We start from the raw sequence: 18,588 nt of genomic DNA on the forward strand, positions 1-18,588 counted from the left end.
TTTACCTATCTGGATCTGTAAAATGTATTTTAAGCACCTCATTCTCCTGGTTGGCATAAAAAATATTATAAATATATTGCCAACATATCAGGATGTAATTGCTTGCTTACTGCAAAGCATTACTTCCACTAACTGGAGCATTAAGCAATGACATGTCTAGCCCACTTTAGGTGACATTTTAGCAATGATATGAAACTGTATTTACATAAAGCTCTTTAAAAGCTTTGGAATCCAGAAACCCATTTACATCAGACAAGACTCTTCTTGATCTTTATGAAAACAGTGATTGTACTTGCAGTAGGCATGGCCATTATTGTAAAAGATCCAGACTGAGTTTCTGATACTTAAGCAACAGGTGAAAATAACATGTGAGGCTTAAGTTATTTATTTGAACAAACACTTCCTTTGAAAGTGCACACTGTATCATACACATCAAGATATATTTGCCTCTTACCGATTATTTAATTTTGTTTCTGTCATATTATAGATACAGTTCTGGAACATGCCCATGGACTACTAAGGCTCAGTAATAGTACTATTTTATAATAGCAATTTATGAAATCTTACACGTTATACATAATTTAGCAGTGAGATCTTCCTTTAGCAAATTGTTAAATATACATAGTTTTACAAATGATTGCCTTCTTGGGCATAGTAAATAACTATTCTACTTTTTTCTGTACTTCACTGTTTGGTTATGAAACATGTATTTTTTTAAATTTGAAATCCATGTGCATTTCTTGCACAGTTCTCAAGGAACTCACTCAAGATGGACTTCCAGATACTACATTATGCACCTTAAGATATTTATAAAGATTTATTCTTATCAGACTATATGATCTTTACCTAAATTAAGAAAAGCACTTAATTTCCAATTGCAATGTCTATAAAATTTTAATTTATGAAGAACAAAAAACCACTTGGACCTTTAATTTAAAGAGGCACTATTTATTATATATGGTAGATTAGCACAGTAACAGGGTCAGATAAAGGTGTTTGGGGCTTATAGACAGGTTCTGCTTTGACTGTCTCTTTTTAGCTGGTTAAAGCACTCTGAATATCTTGGAGGTGATTGTGGTCCTACAGTGGCTATTCCTTACTGGGTACTTGCAAACAAGGAGGAGGCAGGAATGAGGAAAACCTGACCTGAGGTGGTACATGGTGGCTTGAGGCTTTCTCAGCTGTCATGTGCAGGTACTCTGCCATCCTCTTAACTGATTTTCACTGCTTTCTCCAAATCACTTGCCAAAAAATGTGTTGGAAACTTGTTTCCCAGGTTAATTTTACCTGCTATCCAGCAGGGTAACTCTCAGGATGCAGCAGCAAGCAGCTGTTGCCCATCACCCATTCCTTTTAGCTCTGGTCAGCAGAGCCTGGCAAAGAGACAGGCACTCTAAAGAAATTTCAGACTCCCCAAGTACAGTGCTGGCACTGGTTGTGGGGCTTCCCAGCCATCTGAAAATGTTCTTTTCTGTGTTTGTCCCCAGACAGAGAGAAATAGAGAAGCTTCCACTCCCTGGAGCTGTCAGGATTACTCTTTGAGAATGGACTAGGGTAAACACTGGCAGCAGTAGAAAGCTATTAATTATCAAAGCCTTTCACTTCAAAGCAAAAGTTAAGTATTCCTTGGCTCTTCAAGGAGCCAGGGGCCTTCCCAGAGGGAGACAGGCACAGCCACCCTGGGCAGCAGTGAAAGGCAATCCTTCCTGCTAGTCTTCCCTTTTCAGAAAGCCAGTGAGGGAGGCCAGCTGTGAAAAGAGAAGGCATGAAGGCACATTTCCTAAGTAGTCAATGAGAAAAGTTCACCCCCTCTAGGCAGGAAGGAAACAACTAACCCAACCTGCCTCCCCCAAAACCAAAAAACTGCCTTGTAACTCTTCACTAGATGCCCTGAATATGTAGGACGATGTTTGGGGATTTGTACCACTGAAGGCTTAAAAAAAAATAGTGCTTCTTTAAATTAAAGTGTGACCCTCACCAAGATGGGAGGAAGCTGTTTTTGCTCTGTATCTACAGCTGCTTATTTTATTTCTAAAGCATTTTGTTTATTACTTCCTTTACTGCTTTGTGAACACAACAGTAGGTCCCGAACTGCAGCGACTGACCTTACTTCCAGAGTCCTTGGGTCCACATTCACCTTTATCGTACCACCATTTGTTTTTCAGCTTGTCTAAGACGCCTGCCTCACTGAGTTTCAAAACGGCAAGGTTTACAGGAGTTCTTCACGTGGAAAATAACATAAATAACATTATATATGTTATTTTATGTTATTCAAGTAAAACTACATAGAATCGCATTGCAAAGTGACAGAGCAGAGGCCACAGTGGGTGCTATGTCATGTACTGTTGGCCCAGGTTTAGAGACAGACATACGACCGGGACCTGCTCCATCGCTTTAGGTAACAGGCACATACTGCTGGGGAAGATTTGTAAATAAATAGTATGCAATTACTGTGAACCCAAAACTATTGGCTTAGATATATTAATAACATGCTCTTCAGAAACATATATTAAACAACTGGATACATGACTTAGGAAACATATTCATTTGTATTCCTTGCCTTCAATCTGTTTTTAGTTTGTTGGCAACTAATAATATATGACTTGGCTATAGCTATTTCATTTACTGCCCTCAAAATTATCCTGGCAAAAAAAAAGGAGCTGTTCTGTGCACTTTGCTGCCTATAACCAGTTGGCACAGACACAAAATCACCCTCTGTGCAGAACACTGAAGGCATCAGGAGTTCTATGAGCAAAGAACTTAGGGGGAGAGCTGCAGTGTCCTTATCCCCAGATAAGGGAACTTGACATTCAGTCCTTAATTTTTATTTTCTGTTTCAGCATTATTTTCAAATTCAGTTTTTCCTTAAATCTCACTGATCCACATAAGTCTTTCAGGGGTCCCAGACATGATAAATTACCACTAAGAATCTTGTGATATTAGCTGTGGGTGACATAATGGAGTTTTAATATTGAGATGAAACCCAGTCTGATGCCTCAGTTATGAACCACTATGGGTTTACACTGAAGTAACTCTAACTCAGTGAGTAATCTCAGAGTATTATGGTAATGGCCTACTTCATGCAGTCATAACAGTTAATTTTCTAAAAGCCTATGGAATGTTTAAAGACTTATTTTAGGTATTTTTCACTTCAAATCAGTGACCAAATTCTAAAGGTGGTAGGCATATGGATATCTATTTATGTGCAGGTGTGTATGAAAATACAATATATATCTGAGGAGTAGATAAACAGAGATGGTGTGTGATAGATGGCCCTCTGATGATGTCATGAGGCCAAAACTGATCCTGGGTGTGACAGCAGATTCCTGTGGGAAAATTAATCTCTCATAATACACTGTAAGCCATACATTGCTAAAATGTTAAGTCATAAATTCAAGGTTTAAAAAATAACTAAATAAACAAACCAGTACAAGCATTAATTAGTATAGTGAAACTGAACCTATTAGAATAACTACTATGGAAGATAAAAGGAGGGTGTAGCAACACTCACTCTGTGATTGGTTTAACTGGATATCCCCAAATGTTTATGTATGAATATAGATGTACAGACTTGTACATCTATGTTTAACATATAGATAACAGCTCCTGAATCTCATATGCTACGATTAACTTTGGGGATTCTGTCTTTTTATATATTCTTCTTATTCTTTGTATATATAAATAAAAATACATATTCACCCTCCTCATTTTTTTTCATTCATTCACCTTCCCTCAGTTTTTCCACCCAGAAGTTATGCTCTAAGCTTGGATGCCTGTCTAGGCTTCCCTGCAGTTAAGAGAAGTTAGGTATCTCCAAAAGGTGGGCTTAGATACCTTTTACAAAGGATGAAGCAACACCTCCTACTATACCAGCTTGCTCAGAGCCCCATCCAAACTGGCCTTGAACACTTCCAGGGAGAGGGCATACACAAGTTTCTCTGGACAACCTATACCAGTGTTTCACCATCTTCACAGGAAAGAATTTATTCCTAATATCTCTTCATTTACTACTGAGGAAGACTTGGTGCCTTGCTGAAATGACAATCTTTTACAAGCTACAGTTGGGTGAGAGACCTTTTTTGGTATTGAAACTTAGATTTTGTCTCCAGGCTTTCTGGGAAGAGGTTGTGCAGGTTAATGGTGGAATATGAGTCGCACATTTGTGGAATATGTGGGTAGTAGTTTGGGATAATGGCAAGTAGCCTGTCAATATGATTTTCTGCTTGCTTCTAGTACAAGTATGAAATAATTCATGCTAGTTGGGTAGGCAGCATCTATAACATACCATGTGTTGGCACTCAGCCACTTTTCAGTGGTCCTAAATCCCAGCAGCGAAACAGGGCTGGTTATGACAAAGATACAAAGTCATAAGCCTGTGGAGTTTTTAAATATTAAACTGATTAAAATGATTATTAGAACTGTATATAACTATTAAGACCAGCAGCAATCTGGGACAAGTCAGTAAACAGATGTACCCCAGAGTTTTGCTTATTTTTCAGCAGTAAAAGTTTAGATACACAAAGCCTGCTACAGGCAGGGATTTCTTCTCCTTTGCAGTACTAATTCTTTTCATGTCATTCTTTCTGCATTGTCTCTGTCTCAAGTTTTCCTCTGGGAAAAGCAATCAATTTCATGCTTACAATTGGCATGCTGTCCTCAAGATATAACCAAACACAATGGCAATGGCCAGCTGAGATGAGGCAATTCCCACTTTTCACTGAAATGCAGCCACTGATGTGTCTGAGATCAGGCCCTTGTTCTCCACCCCACTATTGCCCTTTGCATCTCCCCTCAGGCAGTCCTAGGCACCCGAGGCACATTTAAACTAAATTTAGATATACTTTACACTTTCTGGACAGGATTTTCATCACACTTCAGATCAGCCATCTGTGATGGGAAATGCATAGACCAATATGAGAATCCCAGACTGAGGGGGTCAAAAGTTGAAAAGAAACACTTTTGCTTAAGCTTTTCAGAATAACAGCATATATATCTGTTTGCAGTCACAGTGAGTGACTGCAGGTGTAGTGACTTTCTGTGTATTCTAGATTTTGTTTTGTTTATTTTGTTCGTTTTAGTAGCTTTCTAACATCTCCCACGGGAGATAAGTGCCTAAATGACCTTGTCTTTCAGGGCAAGATGCAAATTGCAGCGTCTTTCCTTTCTTTGAAAATATCCTCTCCAAATAAGCATAATTTGACCATGTCAGTCACATATTCAGAGACTACAACTTGTTACTACACTGCCTACACAACCGGTTGGCAGTCAGTCCCATTCATTTCAGGGGATAGGAACTAAAAATCTGTATGGTCTGATGTACATGAGCATGAGCCATGTACTTAAGTCATGTGCAGAGGATAAATCCAGCACTGAGAATTAGATTTCCCATCAAATTCAGTCTTGTATACTCAATATTACAATGGAAACTTACTACAGATTTTTCTATATTCCTGAATTCCTAATATTGGGCTAAATCTTCTACTGGAGTAAATGGCCAGAGTCTGTGTAAATCAGTGTAGTTTTTCCAGTGAACAGATGCTGAGAATCTCCCTATTACAGGCTCCATTTGCCTTGAATGCAGACAGGGATAATATGTGAAAAATAATGTTATCCTTTATATATGGAGAAGAATCTAACCGCAGTGCAAAGCTGCTATGTGACAGCACAGGACACTCTGCTCTCCACCCATGTGCTGGTCACTGGTGGCACAGCTCAACCTGAGTGCAGGAACACTGCTTTCCTACTTTTTTATTGTGTTCTCAGCCCTTCTACCTCCCCTCTTGGCTTCTTACTGATTTCCTCCTCTCTTGTCATCAATCACTTGCTGTTGGAAGGGTTGGTTTTAAGGGCCTCAGGCCTGATCGTGCAGCAGCAGCATCAGGGAAATCACAGTGCTTTAAAATGGTGTTAATGAAGTTCTGATTTAGTTGTGCTCAGGACAACAAATGGGCAGTTATAACATTTAAATTACAATACTGAGCAATTCTGAAACCAATACAGAATTTTGGTGGGCAGAGATTTTAAAACTGCAATCATGAATATGCTTCAGGAGCATTTTTATTACCCACTTATGACTGAGCCATTAATTAAATGTAAGAGCAGCCTCATCTGCTGAATGAAATACAAAGGCCATTGTATTCTCCTGAGGGCTGCCACCAGAGACTGAAGGAGAGCTCCAGCAGCACAGCTTCTTTCCACTAACACTTTTAAAAAAACAATGGAGCAAAGTGGCAGAAGCTGTGTTTAAATACCTTCCCATGCATCACATGAAATGATGACATACAGTCAAATTCTGGGATAATACTTTCAAAAGTTCTCAAATTACTTGGGGACATTGAGGGGCCACCAAACCATGGGTGGTTCACAGAGGGCAACACTCTGAACCATCTTTCTGAATTTTGGAAGAGTGTTCCTAAAAGGGAACCATAAATGGGGAAGCTAGAGATGACCTTTTAAGAGTGCAGAAAGGAGGTAGAAGAAAACTTGTTTTAAAGAGCAACACAAAGCTTTGGAGAACTGCTGAGCTCTCCCTGATTTCTATAGGCCTCTGTTCTATCATGAAGGGATATTCTGTGTCTAGACTCACATTTTTTGACTAGTGAATCTCAAATAGTAACAGCACAGTTATCAGTGAAGTCTCAGGTGCTGTGTTTCTTTCAGCAAAAGAGAGATGTTATTATTCTTGCTCATGACAGTAGGAAGCCAGGTAATTTGGGCTGGAGCTGCTAACAAAGCTCAGAGCTTGTTCTTTTTAAATTCATAAAATGAAAAAGAGTATTAGCTAGGAATGCTTAAGAGCTTAACTCAGGACTTATTGGTAGCTGTCACATTTACAACAGTAGTGCATGGCATCTCTCTTATTCCACTAATTATCATTTGCTAGCATATAAATATTTAGAACTCCATTAATTCAACAGAAATGGTCTCACTGACTTTAATTGCTCACATTCTACAAGGCTGTTTCTGAACAAGAAAATGGATTTTGTAGATGGTAAATGACTAACATTTTGGGGAGCCAGAGTAACTCTAGTTTGGAAAAAACAAGCCCAGATGCTGATGCAATGCAGAATTTGAGAGGCAAGGTAATGCCTGTTCATCTCCACAATGTGCCTGGTGCTACTGAACAGGGGCAGTGTTGGGGCATGAGAGAGCTGGGGCTTCCCAGGAGCACTGAGCTTCTTCTCTACATACCCAGCCCTTATGAACAGATACTGCTTACTTATTTTGCTATGCTTGGGAAAAAGTGTGGCAAGAGACAGGCCTGAGATCAGGTGAATGCTCCTGGCAGGCTATTTATAGTCCTATAGACCATAAACTGAGGTCTATCACGTTCCACATCCTCTGCTAATGCTGCCTTGCCGATCATTATTTTCTATTCATCCTTAATGCCCTGTGTCATCTATTTTCAGTTTCCATTGGCAGTGTGTTCCTATCTCTCCCCTGCGTTCACAGATCCTCCTTGGTTCTCTACAGACTGCGCTACTTGCCTTTCTTTTACCATTCCCCCCCACAATCCTTTTTTCTGTCCTCTACCATCACACAAAACTTACTCCTTCAGTGCCTTCCTGATTTCTTTCCCTGCTGAAGCCCTCCCTACCTTTCCCTCTACCATAAGCTGCTGTCCTTTCCTTCCTTTGAAACTCAAAGTACCTGTGGTTGATAATCAGGGAAACTGAAAAGCATCCTTATCTTGCTAACTAGCTTTTATCTCATCTTTCAACCACAGCAGGTTTGTGAGGACTTTTTCCTAAGAAAACAGGTATTTTAAACAGGTTTTAATGATGTGAAAAAATTAAATAAACACCTGGCTCCCAGTAATGCAAAAGTTCAGGCATAGGTGGAGTATATAATAGTAGCAACGTGAGAGATTTATGGTTTTCATTTCCACTTTCTTACAAGATTTTGGTGTCTGCTCCACTTGCAGGTAAGTGCTATCAGGCCAACTATGCCTGAGCACTTTGAGCAAGCAAATAGAGACCACTTTTGAAACTGTGACTGCTGGCGAGCAGAGCGGTGGGGAGAAAATAGGTAGAGCAGCAGGACTGAAGGCAAAATGAAGAGGATTAGGACATCAGTTCTGGGTGAGTGCAGAACAGCCCGAGGAATGGTCCCTGCAGCCAGGACACAGCATGGAAGAGGAGAAGGAAGACTAAAGCAGGAGAGAAAATAGTAAGAAAAAAATATATGTAGGCAACTGTAAAGAGAGCTGCATGAACTGTGTATGACATATTGGTCAGTTTGATCATCTGCATCTGACTGGCTCTGGGGTTGCTCAGTTATCTGTGCAGAATTCTTTTACATATTGTTCACACACAAGCACATAAATAAATATTATTACATGCTGCCTGGCAGAGAAGGGGCATTGTTAGTATCCCCATCCTCCTCCACTTCAATATCTTCCACATCTTTGCTTCTTTTCAGCACAAAGAAGTTTCCCAAAAGTAATATGTGAGGAGCCACTGGCTGTGTGGAAGCTATGGAAATGCAGGAAGAATAAGCAGCTAAATTCAGCCTAAAAATCCTGAATGATAAATGCTGCCAATGTAACCATTGTGGATTTCAGTTAACTGGTAAGAGATCACAAAATGTCAGCATGAAGACAATCTAGCTGAAATTTGCCCTCTTATTTTGGATACTCCTGTGAAAATTGTAATTTGTACCAGTATTATTTGTGTCAATAGTGGATCCCTGAGTCTGGACCATGCTAGGAATCGTCACACTGATTTCCACCTCTTTCCTTTACTGTCACTGAAAAATTCTTTTGGATAGTACAATATAGCAGAAAAGAAGTCTGTGCTGGTAATGGCTCCTGAAGGTTTTAAACTACTTCTTCACAAGATCAAGCTTGGAAAAGGCCCATCATGATTTCAGAAGATGCAGTTTGCTGAAAGCTGGTGAAAGATCTCACACTTGAGACTTTTTGCGAGTTTGAAAGTTCCCCTTGGGACACTTAAATAAATGCAAATATTTTTGCTTTGACAGTAATTGCATACACCTAGATTTCAGCTACAGGTACCAGCAGTGTTGTCTTACTGGTGAAGCTGTTGTGTCGCAGGTAAAATCCCAGCAGATGCACCAATTACTTTACATACTGTTTACCCGCTTTTGGTGACATTGAGGCTAACCTTGGAGTCACCTCCCCCGCTGCCACATTCTCCTTTGTCGTACCACCATTTGTTTTTCAATTTGTCCAAGAGGCCTTGTTCATTCAGTTTTAAAACTGCGAGGTTAACAGCATTTCTTGAAACGATAAAACATATTTTGTAAGAAACTGCACAGCTGTTAAGATGTTAGAAGGAATGAGGACTTAAGCTGTTTATAAGCTTGATCCCCACACTAAATAAACCTCTCATTTCCATATTTCAAAGCCTGTGGCAGGACAAATAATTGTAGTTGCTTTCAAATGCGAAAAATGTGTTTCCAGTGTAGAAATGATTTTCATAATGGCTTGGATTTTAACAAGAAAATTCTATCAACCAACCAAAAAAATTTTTGCAAAATGATAGTAAAGCTCTGCCTGGAATTATATATTATTTACATGGATTTATTTGAATCTGTATTTAGAACACTTGTGTAGTGTGGGCTGAGGCTGACTTCTCAAGTAGATGGGAAAATGTACTCCCATATACTAAAGAGATGAGATCCAGACAGCCTACACTGTGTCATGTGTTTTTAATAACAGAATCATTGAATGCTTTGGGTTGGAAGGGACCTTAAAGATCATCTGGTCCTAACCCGCATGGTGCAGACATCTGCCACTGCACCAGGTTGCTCAAAGCCGCAGGTATAGATTTTTGGAGGTACAGAACACCAGTGACCCCATAGAAGCTGGGGCCTGAGGCTCCAGGAACAGGCGGTGTGAGACAGGATGCTCACAGCTTCCATGCTGCCTACAGCAGCCAACAGCCAACAATGCATAGAGAGGTGCTGGGAGTCCTGCCTGTTGGAATCTTCATCACCTGCAGGAGGCACACCTGTACAGGTAGGATGCAGGCTCTAAAGTCCTTTGCACAGAAGAGGCTTAGATGAAATGCAAGCCCTGGGGTCTGGTGTTGTGCCATGACTCCAGGCACTGCCTGGCTGTCCTGGGAATCACCCTGTCTCTCAGTGTGAGGGAGGAAGGTGTTGCTTGAGGGCGTCCTCTCTGGGGAAAATTGGGGAAAGGGCAGCCAAACAGAATCTCAGGTGCTGGGAACCGCAGCACATTTTGTGGGTGCTGAGGTACAAACAGGTAGTCAGGACATCCTGAAGACTTTTCACTGCAGGGTTTATACGTGTTATGCAAGCATTGAGTGAAAGACAAACCCTGCACTGCTAGCAGCACAGTGGCATGGGCAGAACAGATTGAGTAGGGCTCGGGAATCTGTTGTCCTCCATCTCATATTTAAGTGCTATTTTTTCAAATGAGAGAAATAGCTGAGAGAGACTTTGGATATGTGCAGTCAGAGGGAGGGTGCCAATACAAAGGCTCAAGCACAGAATCACTGCTTCTGGATGAAATCAAGGCTGCTGGAAGTGCAGCCCAGGCAAGCAAGGGACACAGCTGGTCCTAGGATGACATTGCTCCTGTGCATGCTCAGGGGTTTTCCTTTAGGTGCCCAGAGACCACTAAGACTGGATGGCAGGGGATAGACAGTATAGACTACCATACAACCCTAAATGTAAGGTTCTTGGATTTATGATAGGAACTACAGTCACTATATGACATTCTAAAATCAATTGATAACTCATCTGCTGAGGCATTTATGCAGCCTCCCAAGGATCATTTATGCTTGTTTAAGTTTACAGCTTCCTATTTTTATTACTAAGAGCCTCAGCAGTCACATATTCTAATGGTACACAACTACATTAATATCTACTCATAATAATATTTTATTATTATATAATTTTTTTATATTCCAAGGTCCCTAGTGCATCCATGCCTCTCAGACAAATCCACTCTTTCTTCTAGTGTGTGTCTGCTTAGGCTCGCTTGCTGATCTGCAGAGGCATGTGGAGCATCAGCATCTTTCCTTGAAGCACAATTCATCTGCAAAGAGTGAGGTGTCAATAGCTTAACTGCTGCTCCTCAGGAACAGTATGTGTCTCAGAAAGATAAAGCTTCTCTCTGGATTTCTTTAATGATGTCAGGATCTGTCTGGCATGGCTGAGGGGAATCTGTTGAGAGCTTTGTCTGTCAGTGGCAGTTTCCCACCATCAATCATGAGAGGATGAAACACCTTCAAAGCATTCAGAGAAGGGTTGGAGAACAGAAATCCTATACTGGCAGGGCTCCATCAGATCTTATGGCATCAGAAGCCACGGGGACTTGTGATTCACCCTCTCTATAGACAGTTGGTCTCTGGTCCCTGGAGGGTCCCTTCTGGAAATTTTTCTCTCACTCATTAGGAAAGAAAATGTACCTGGAAAACAGGTACAGTCAATGGTATCTCACAGCTTATGGAGGATTCCTTACAGCATTGACCCATTTGTGGGACAAATGCCAGCTTTAGAACACACCTTACTGTCTGGTAACAGCTTTTCATAGTTTCTGCTGGACCAGGAGAGGTCTTTGCTGGATGGTCATGAAGTTTGGGAACTGTCTATCTAGATCTGAGTTTACTCAGTCTCACTGGAGTTCCATTTAGATGAGATCTTCAATACAGATACAGTAGTTGCTTATCTGCCCCTCAAAGTGAAAATGAGAACTGTAGGCTGTAGTGGGAATGATAACAGACTACTCTTTGTGGCTAAAGTTTTGAGGGGAATTTAGCAGCCAGGTTGACAAATGCGATTCTGTTTAAGTGCTCTAATTAAGGTTCACATTCCAGAGGGAAAGGAGAATCACAAAATTGGAATGAAATTGCTCATTTGTCCCTTTTGGTCTTGGAAGCAGCTGCTTTTGAACCAGGCATAGTCACTACAAGTTTTTCCTGCTCAGCTTTTTCTGCTCAAAGCCCATACTTTTGGCCTGGTTGCCCTGTTCAGAAAAGTAACTATGTGGCCAGCCTTGCCACTTTATAGCCAAATTTCCAACCCACTAACTGTAGATTTTACATTGGTACTGGCCCATAGATCTTAGAAACACTATGGCTTTGATGCTGAGAAACATTATTCTGAAAATGGCTTAGATACATAGCTTGAGCCTGCTGACTACAAAGTCAATGCCAAACTCTTTCTCCCTTCAACAGGAACCAGAACAAGGTCTGATTTAGTGCTGCTATGTCTAATTGTCACACTGGGTAGCAAAAATGTAAACAGCTGCTTTGACAGTGATACAGATGTGGGCAGGAGTGATCACTCCCATGAAAAATTAGATTTATCTCAAGGAACAACACTAACTCTCAATTCAATGAGCCTTATTTTAAAGCAGTCTTATTTTAAAGCAGATGAGAAGCCCTATCAATCAGTCTGTCCGTAATACTTCATACTATTTCCTCCAAATTGTAGTCTCTCAAGTATGAACAACATTGAAACTCACTGAATTAGAAAAAGTCCTTATGCTAAAGTCCCTAGAGAGTTTTTTTCCAATCTCTATTTTAGGTGAAGATGTTACCTCATAAATTACAACTTTTTTTTTTCTTGAGCTTTTCAAGTGTCTACTTAGACCTTTTATCTGGCTATTCTAAGATGAATAAAAAAAACTAAGTGATTGTTTTGAGCTGATATGTTCTCATGTTTCCTACCCATGCTGAAAGAGCTTCTTCACTTGCCAAATATTCAAATTTGTCTTTCAAAGTATTAAAGACTATCAAGGAAAATTTTCACACAGTCATTTAGAAAAGCTGCAGCTGGTTGATAGTAATCCTAGAGTAATAAATAAACACATGAAACCCATTCATGAGAGGGTTATTTAGCTGGGGTTTTAGCCATATCCACAGACAGTTTCACAGCACAATCAAGAAATGAAAATAAAAAGGATGAAGAAGTAAATGTGGATTTAAGCTGCAATCGTTGCTCTGAAATTAAACTATTGTTTGTAAATGTAACACGGTATTGTCCTCATCATGTTTGATAGGCCATGTAAAACCAGGTTAGTCTCACACTGCTTTCTCTGTTGCTTTGTTATCCAGGTTCACCTCAACATGTGGAAATAAAGTTTCCTTCTGGTCAGCAAAAGATAGAGAACCTTTGATCAACACTGCTCTGTCTCCCACAGAAATGTAACTGAGATCTTGATAGGTGCAGGGGTGACTGCATTGAAAATCATAGACCTGGGACCTCAGAGCCAGGCTAGATCACTCATGTTCATCCAAGACAGTGATTCATTCTGCCACAGAGGAAGGAATTTTGAGAGTTGAGTATCTGTGGCAGAAAGCGTTCGTTCATCATTTAAAAATAGGGTTGTATACTCAATACCACACACAATCAAAACTCCTGCTGAAGAGCAATGTGTTCCTCAATAAAAGAATTGAAATATTTGCAAGAGTAAGCATACAAGGGCTTTAATATTTGACAGTTTTGCTGTCACTGCACCATCCTGCCTTTTCCATTACTCAGAAGAAAATGGAGTCCTCACATGAATTAGTCAAGCCAATCCATCCAGAACTACAGCCCTTGTGTTGCAGTGATTCTTCCCTTCATGATTACTTGAGTGCATGGACAGTGATTTCAATATATGGATCACAGATTTTTTTTTAAACTGCCTATAGAGTTACAGTGTGAAAAACGATGAGAATTAAATCATTCTCACTCATTTAAAATCACCTTCCATCTCCCCATAAATAAATAGTAATAAGCAGTTTAAAATGTTAATCAGTGTCACTTCTTTTTTTAAAAGAGCCTGTTTGTGCCCATTGCAGATAAGCCTTACACAGTTATCAAAAGATAAAACAGCAAAGACAGAAGGCAGTGCAAGTGCCTAGTCCTTTGCAAAACAACATCTGTGGCTTCAGACAGGGGTAACTCATCTGCCCCCCAAACAGAATCAGAGTAGGGTGCTTGCCCTAAGCACAGAGAAGCTGTCAGAGAGATCTGCTTTGACTTCCAGTGAGCCTGAGTCACTGCTTCATAGATGACCCATCCCTCGCACTTCAGTCCATACAAAGCACTGAGGCAGGCATTCAACAAATGACCTGAATGCTATGGCATACACCACCATGGTACGTAGTGACTACATAATAAACCAGAGGAGAGGCATTCCAAGGTTGGTAAACCCACACAAAGATCCCTGCACCATGAGGGAATGAGAAAGAGGTACAGGCTAGCGATCACAGCAGCCAAACTCATGGGCACTGCTGAGAAACCCCTAGGGGAACAGCATGGGACAGAGCACCACATTCTGCCTTGTACACCACTTCAAACATCTGTTTCAGAATAGAAATGCAGAATCTCTAAGAAACCAGAAACTAAAGCAAGAAATTTATCCTTCATGGTAAGATCAAGCCTGTTTTCAACAGCCTAATGCCTAGAGCATGAATGCTTGCAACAGGTAGAAAAAGTTTTTCCCAGCATAATGAAGACTTGAATAAGTATCCACACTCTGGCACAGCTGCGTTTTGTCTTAAGTTTTGCACCTCTCAAATCATTTGGGTGCACAGTGTTTCACAGGATGAATGTATCATCAAAGCTCAGCACTATCTGTGAATGCAGTTCAGGAGTCAACCTTGGTAGCAAAGGAGATTGCCTCCATCAAGTCAGGTCTCAGAATGTATGGTTTTGAATACTAAATGGTGTAAAAGCACAGACAGGTCCCTAAGTACTCATTACATCAGTGGCAGGATCTCTGCTGAGAGCATTTAAGAACAATCTTTCAGGCAATTGGTAGAGATTTGCCAGGAAAAATTAAATGTGTTCGCTATTTAAACAGCTTTGACATTTCCCTGAATCCCTTTCCTGAACTTAGCCTCATAAATCCTGTGTAACTGGCACGTTAGACAGCAAAACAGTCCCCTGAATCCTGGGCAGATTCTTGGTGAAATTCTGCTGTTATCTTTACAGACAGCGGCACTGTTGTTCCACTGCTTAGTGTCAGGGATGCTGTTTGTTGGAAAAAAGAACAAGCAGGATGTGCAAAAATACCATGACTCACTAATGAGACTACGTACACAGAGGCAGCTTTGTTTAAACTGCAGCCATAGCATTAGCACCCCAGAGTCCCTGGTGCCCCCACAGGAGTTACTGAGGCAGCAGCAGAGATCCTGTCCCTCCAAAAGGCCTTTCACAAATCCTTCCCACAACAATCTGAAAGCCTCAGAAATCCCTCCATCACTCAGAAGTCACATTGTGTGGTGAGATGCCACCTCTGTTTTAACCTTAGGTTCTCTGAACGTACAGCAGACTTCAAATGAAGAGTACCAGAATGTTATGTGATCAATGCACCAGGGGTGAGCCAGACACAAAGTATGGATCAACTGGCAAAAGGCAGTGATTTGCATTTTATTCCAGTAAAATCCCTCGCTCCTTTGTCATGCCAGTTGGTTGTATACATACTGCTATATAAGTTGTGTCTGGAAAAAAAGGGGGGATCAGCAACAACAGAAAGTGAAGCCATGGATGTGGAGTTGCACCTACAGAAAGAGTACATGGGAGGGACAAGCTTTCTCAAGATCACAATGTCACAACCAGAGATGTGTCAGCAATTGATGGTGCATCTCTAACAGCTCAAAGCTCATTTTCTTCCCTGCACTTTGGATGGCTTTCTCTGCAGCTACCTGCCCACCCAATTGTCTCCCAGTCAAGCTCCTCAGAACTCCTGGTGCAGCCTGGAGAGGCATAGTGTGAGCCAGGTAAAGCTCAGCTTAATGACCTTATTTCAGTGATGTGACTTGCAGTTAGCCTCCCATGATCTAATCTGTATCCAGCCAAGGTGGACTGAGGAGAGGAGGCCAAAGCTGCCTGAAAGCCTCCCTTGACCTCACAGCCCTGTGCTCCCTGGATGCAGCTGAGGATCTGTCTCAGGCACACCTAATGAAAGACAAGCAGGTGCATTTAGGACAGCTTGTTCATGTAATATCTTCAAATGATTTTTGATAGGGAAAATTATAATGCATCATTTCCGAACAAAAACATTAAACCTGCCCATCTTCTGACCTGTTAATTTTAGCCATGTTTTGAAAAGTGCTGATGGCAGTTTGGATCTTGACACAAATGCAGTGCAGTGTAAGGGTGTTGGACAATTCATCAAGAGAAATTAAATGTAAAGCTGTATGGCACTGGCTGAATATGTTTAATAAATTAGGAATGAAAGAACTACTCTGTTAATGAGGCAGAGGTAGCCAAAGCTTACATCATTCTATACTCAGAAGGCTTGAAGGATCAATAGCAAAAATTGATCTAAAAGAGAGTGCTAATGCAAGAGCATTTTTATGAAAAAAGCAACCTAAGTTTTCATGTCAACGTGCCAACTTGGGAATCATGTTTTTTTAAACACATTAAAAAATTTATACGAATTTTTTTACTGGGGTTTGAAAAGGTTTGCATGCTGTAATGCTGTTTGTATGAAAGAAATCTGTTTTTAAATCCTGAATCACTGACCATATCAAGACTTTGTCATGTGCAGATGATAGTTCAAGCAAAACAGAGTTCTTGGTATTTGCTCTGATAGCTTGTCCAGCATTTATACTAAATAAATATTAGTATTCAAGTTGTGAGTCTTTACAGCAATATTAGCTCTTCTGCAGTGGGTGTCTCAACCTTTCCTGCTAAACTCTTTCGTAACTATATACACGTTTATCAGAAAAAGGACATGAAGAGCCATATCAACCGGGTCTCCAGGCCCAGCTGAGGATCCAGCAGGACAGTGGGTGGCCTTTGATTTCCACCTTGCAAAATCCATGTATCTCTGAGGCCTGAAGAAAGCCAAAACTCTTGCAAAAAAGCCATGGGCAAGTTTTGTGGTGCATTAGAAGTTAATAGCATTAATAAATGTAGTTTAAAATCCCCTGTCCAACTGAATTTAAAACACCTCTTCCAGAATAATATCTCAAAATATTTTATAGTATGTATGTATTGTTATTCTTTGTAGAGACAGGAAGTTCAAAGCAGTGCTCAAACACATTTTAATTGTGGCTAATTAAAATAAGTATAATGCTGCTCATTTAGCCATCCAAATAAGGTAGTTAATTTCCAGGACTATTGAGTATTTATAGTTCCTATTGTATATCCTAAGTATTCATCTTAGTTACTTGAACTGAGCTTTGTAAACAAATATGAACCAAACTGACACCTTGAGGATCAGCAGGAGTTCCAATTAACAGCAGACCCACTGCTGCTAAAAATTGCCATAACTACTTTGAATTCAAATAAGTTCTGACAATTTACACCAGCTAGAGGTTTGATGACTGTAGTTTAAAAATATTTATATAAATTGAAAGCTGTTTTGCAGCAAGATATTCCAATTACAGTATGCAAACACTTCTTGACACCAGCAATTAAATATATATTTTAGTTGTGTAAAAACAACAGCAATTGACTAAGGAAGGCAACTCAGCTTGTTCCTCTGCTTTATGCAAAGCTTTACTGTAAATAAAAAACACATAAAATGGTCTCAAGAGTAACTATTCATATTGGTTCGGTATGTAGTTTTTAGCAAAAAAACAGCAGAAACACCACTTTCAACTCTGAGCTATTTTAATTTTTGTAATGACTACCTAATGATGTTCTCATTGAGCAATACCATTTTTTAAAGTACAGTTTTTCTTGCTGGTTGCAGCATAAACAGGATTTTGTGAATAGGCTGCTGCAGTCCAACACCTGAACTCAAAATACAAGTTTCAAAGGCTTGAGTGAGATTTTAGAAAGTGTTTGAGAACTGATGTAGCTCTGCCTCTGCCTCCACACTGCACAATTGATCTGATTATAAGCTCAGCCCATTTCCAACTGCCCCAAAACCCTCTCACCTTAGAAACATTAGGAATCTGGATGTCTTTACATTATTACAAATCCGCTATTGCTGAAAGCACTTAAAGTGGCATTTTTAAATTTTAAATGTGTGAAATGAACGTTTCTAAATACATTGTACATACTCAGTGCTTTCTGACAGGGTAATATACACCTTTGGTGTGGCTGGCAGAAAGTCTTTTGTCTTTTTACACCTTGGGCAAAGGAGATCTCATCTTTGGCTTTCTTGCAGCATGGTGTTTGGATGCTGTTTCACCTGTGTCTCCAGTAACTCCTAAATTTAGGGAGCCCCAGCTGAAAGAAAAGGGTATTATTGGCACAGACACAGCTTGGTGGCAGGGCACAGGATGTGGTTCAGTGCCAGGCAGAGTTTCCACCAGTGTTGGATTAGTGCTGCTGAAAACTGGGGAGTAATAGCATGTGGTGGGGGCCAGAGCAGTGGAGCTCTACCACATCTCTTGCTGTCTGTTGCCTCTCCTACCCAGACTGCAGAAGTGCAGGTCTCTAAGTGATGGTATATGACATTATCCAGGCATGTGTCATTGAGATTCCTTATGCCACTCCATCTGCACGAAAAGCCAGATGCTGCAGTTCATTCTCTGCACAAATGATCTACTTGCTTTTTGAATGGGTGAGTTGATTTTAATGAGTTTGAAAACATTATTCATCATTAATGATGTTATTCCATAGATTTAAATTTCCCTTTACATAATACTGTAGCCATATTTGTAAGGCATCTTAAGTTCATGCTTCTGAATGCCACAGAGT

The 18,588-nt window shown here is 40.4% G+C and overlaps 1 protein-coding gene across 2 annotated transcripts in view; it reads right to left on the reverse strand.

Annotated features, from left to right (window-relative positions):
• GRIA4 (glutamate ionotropic receptor AMPA type subunit 4) overlaps positions 1–18,588 on the reverse strand; it is a 217,168-nt gene that overhangs the window by 7,731 nt on the left and 190,849 nt on the right. Inside the window, exon 14 of one of the 2 annotated variants that reach the window (XM_008502357.2) lies at positions 2,106–2,220. In XM_008502357.2, coding sequence (XP_008500579.2) covers positions 2,106–2,220 — 115 coding nt within the window. Of the gene's footprint in view, positions 1–2,105; positions 2,221–9,125; positions 9,241–18,588 lie in introns of both variants that reach the window. The other variant, XM_008502358.2, reaches the window with a different exon arrangement.

Source organism: Calypte anna, chromosome 1, assembly GCF_003957555.1.
Source record: "Calypte anna isolate BGI_N300 chromosome 1, bCalAnn1_v1.p, whole genome shotgun sequence".
Lineage (NCBI taxonomy): Eukaryota > Metazoa > Chordata > Aves > Apodiformes > Trochilidae > Calypte > Calypte anna.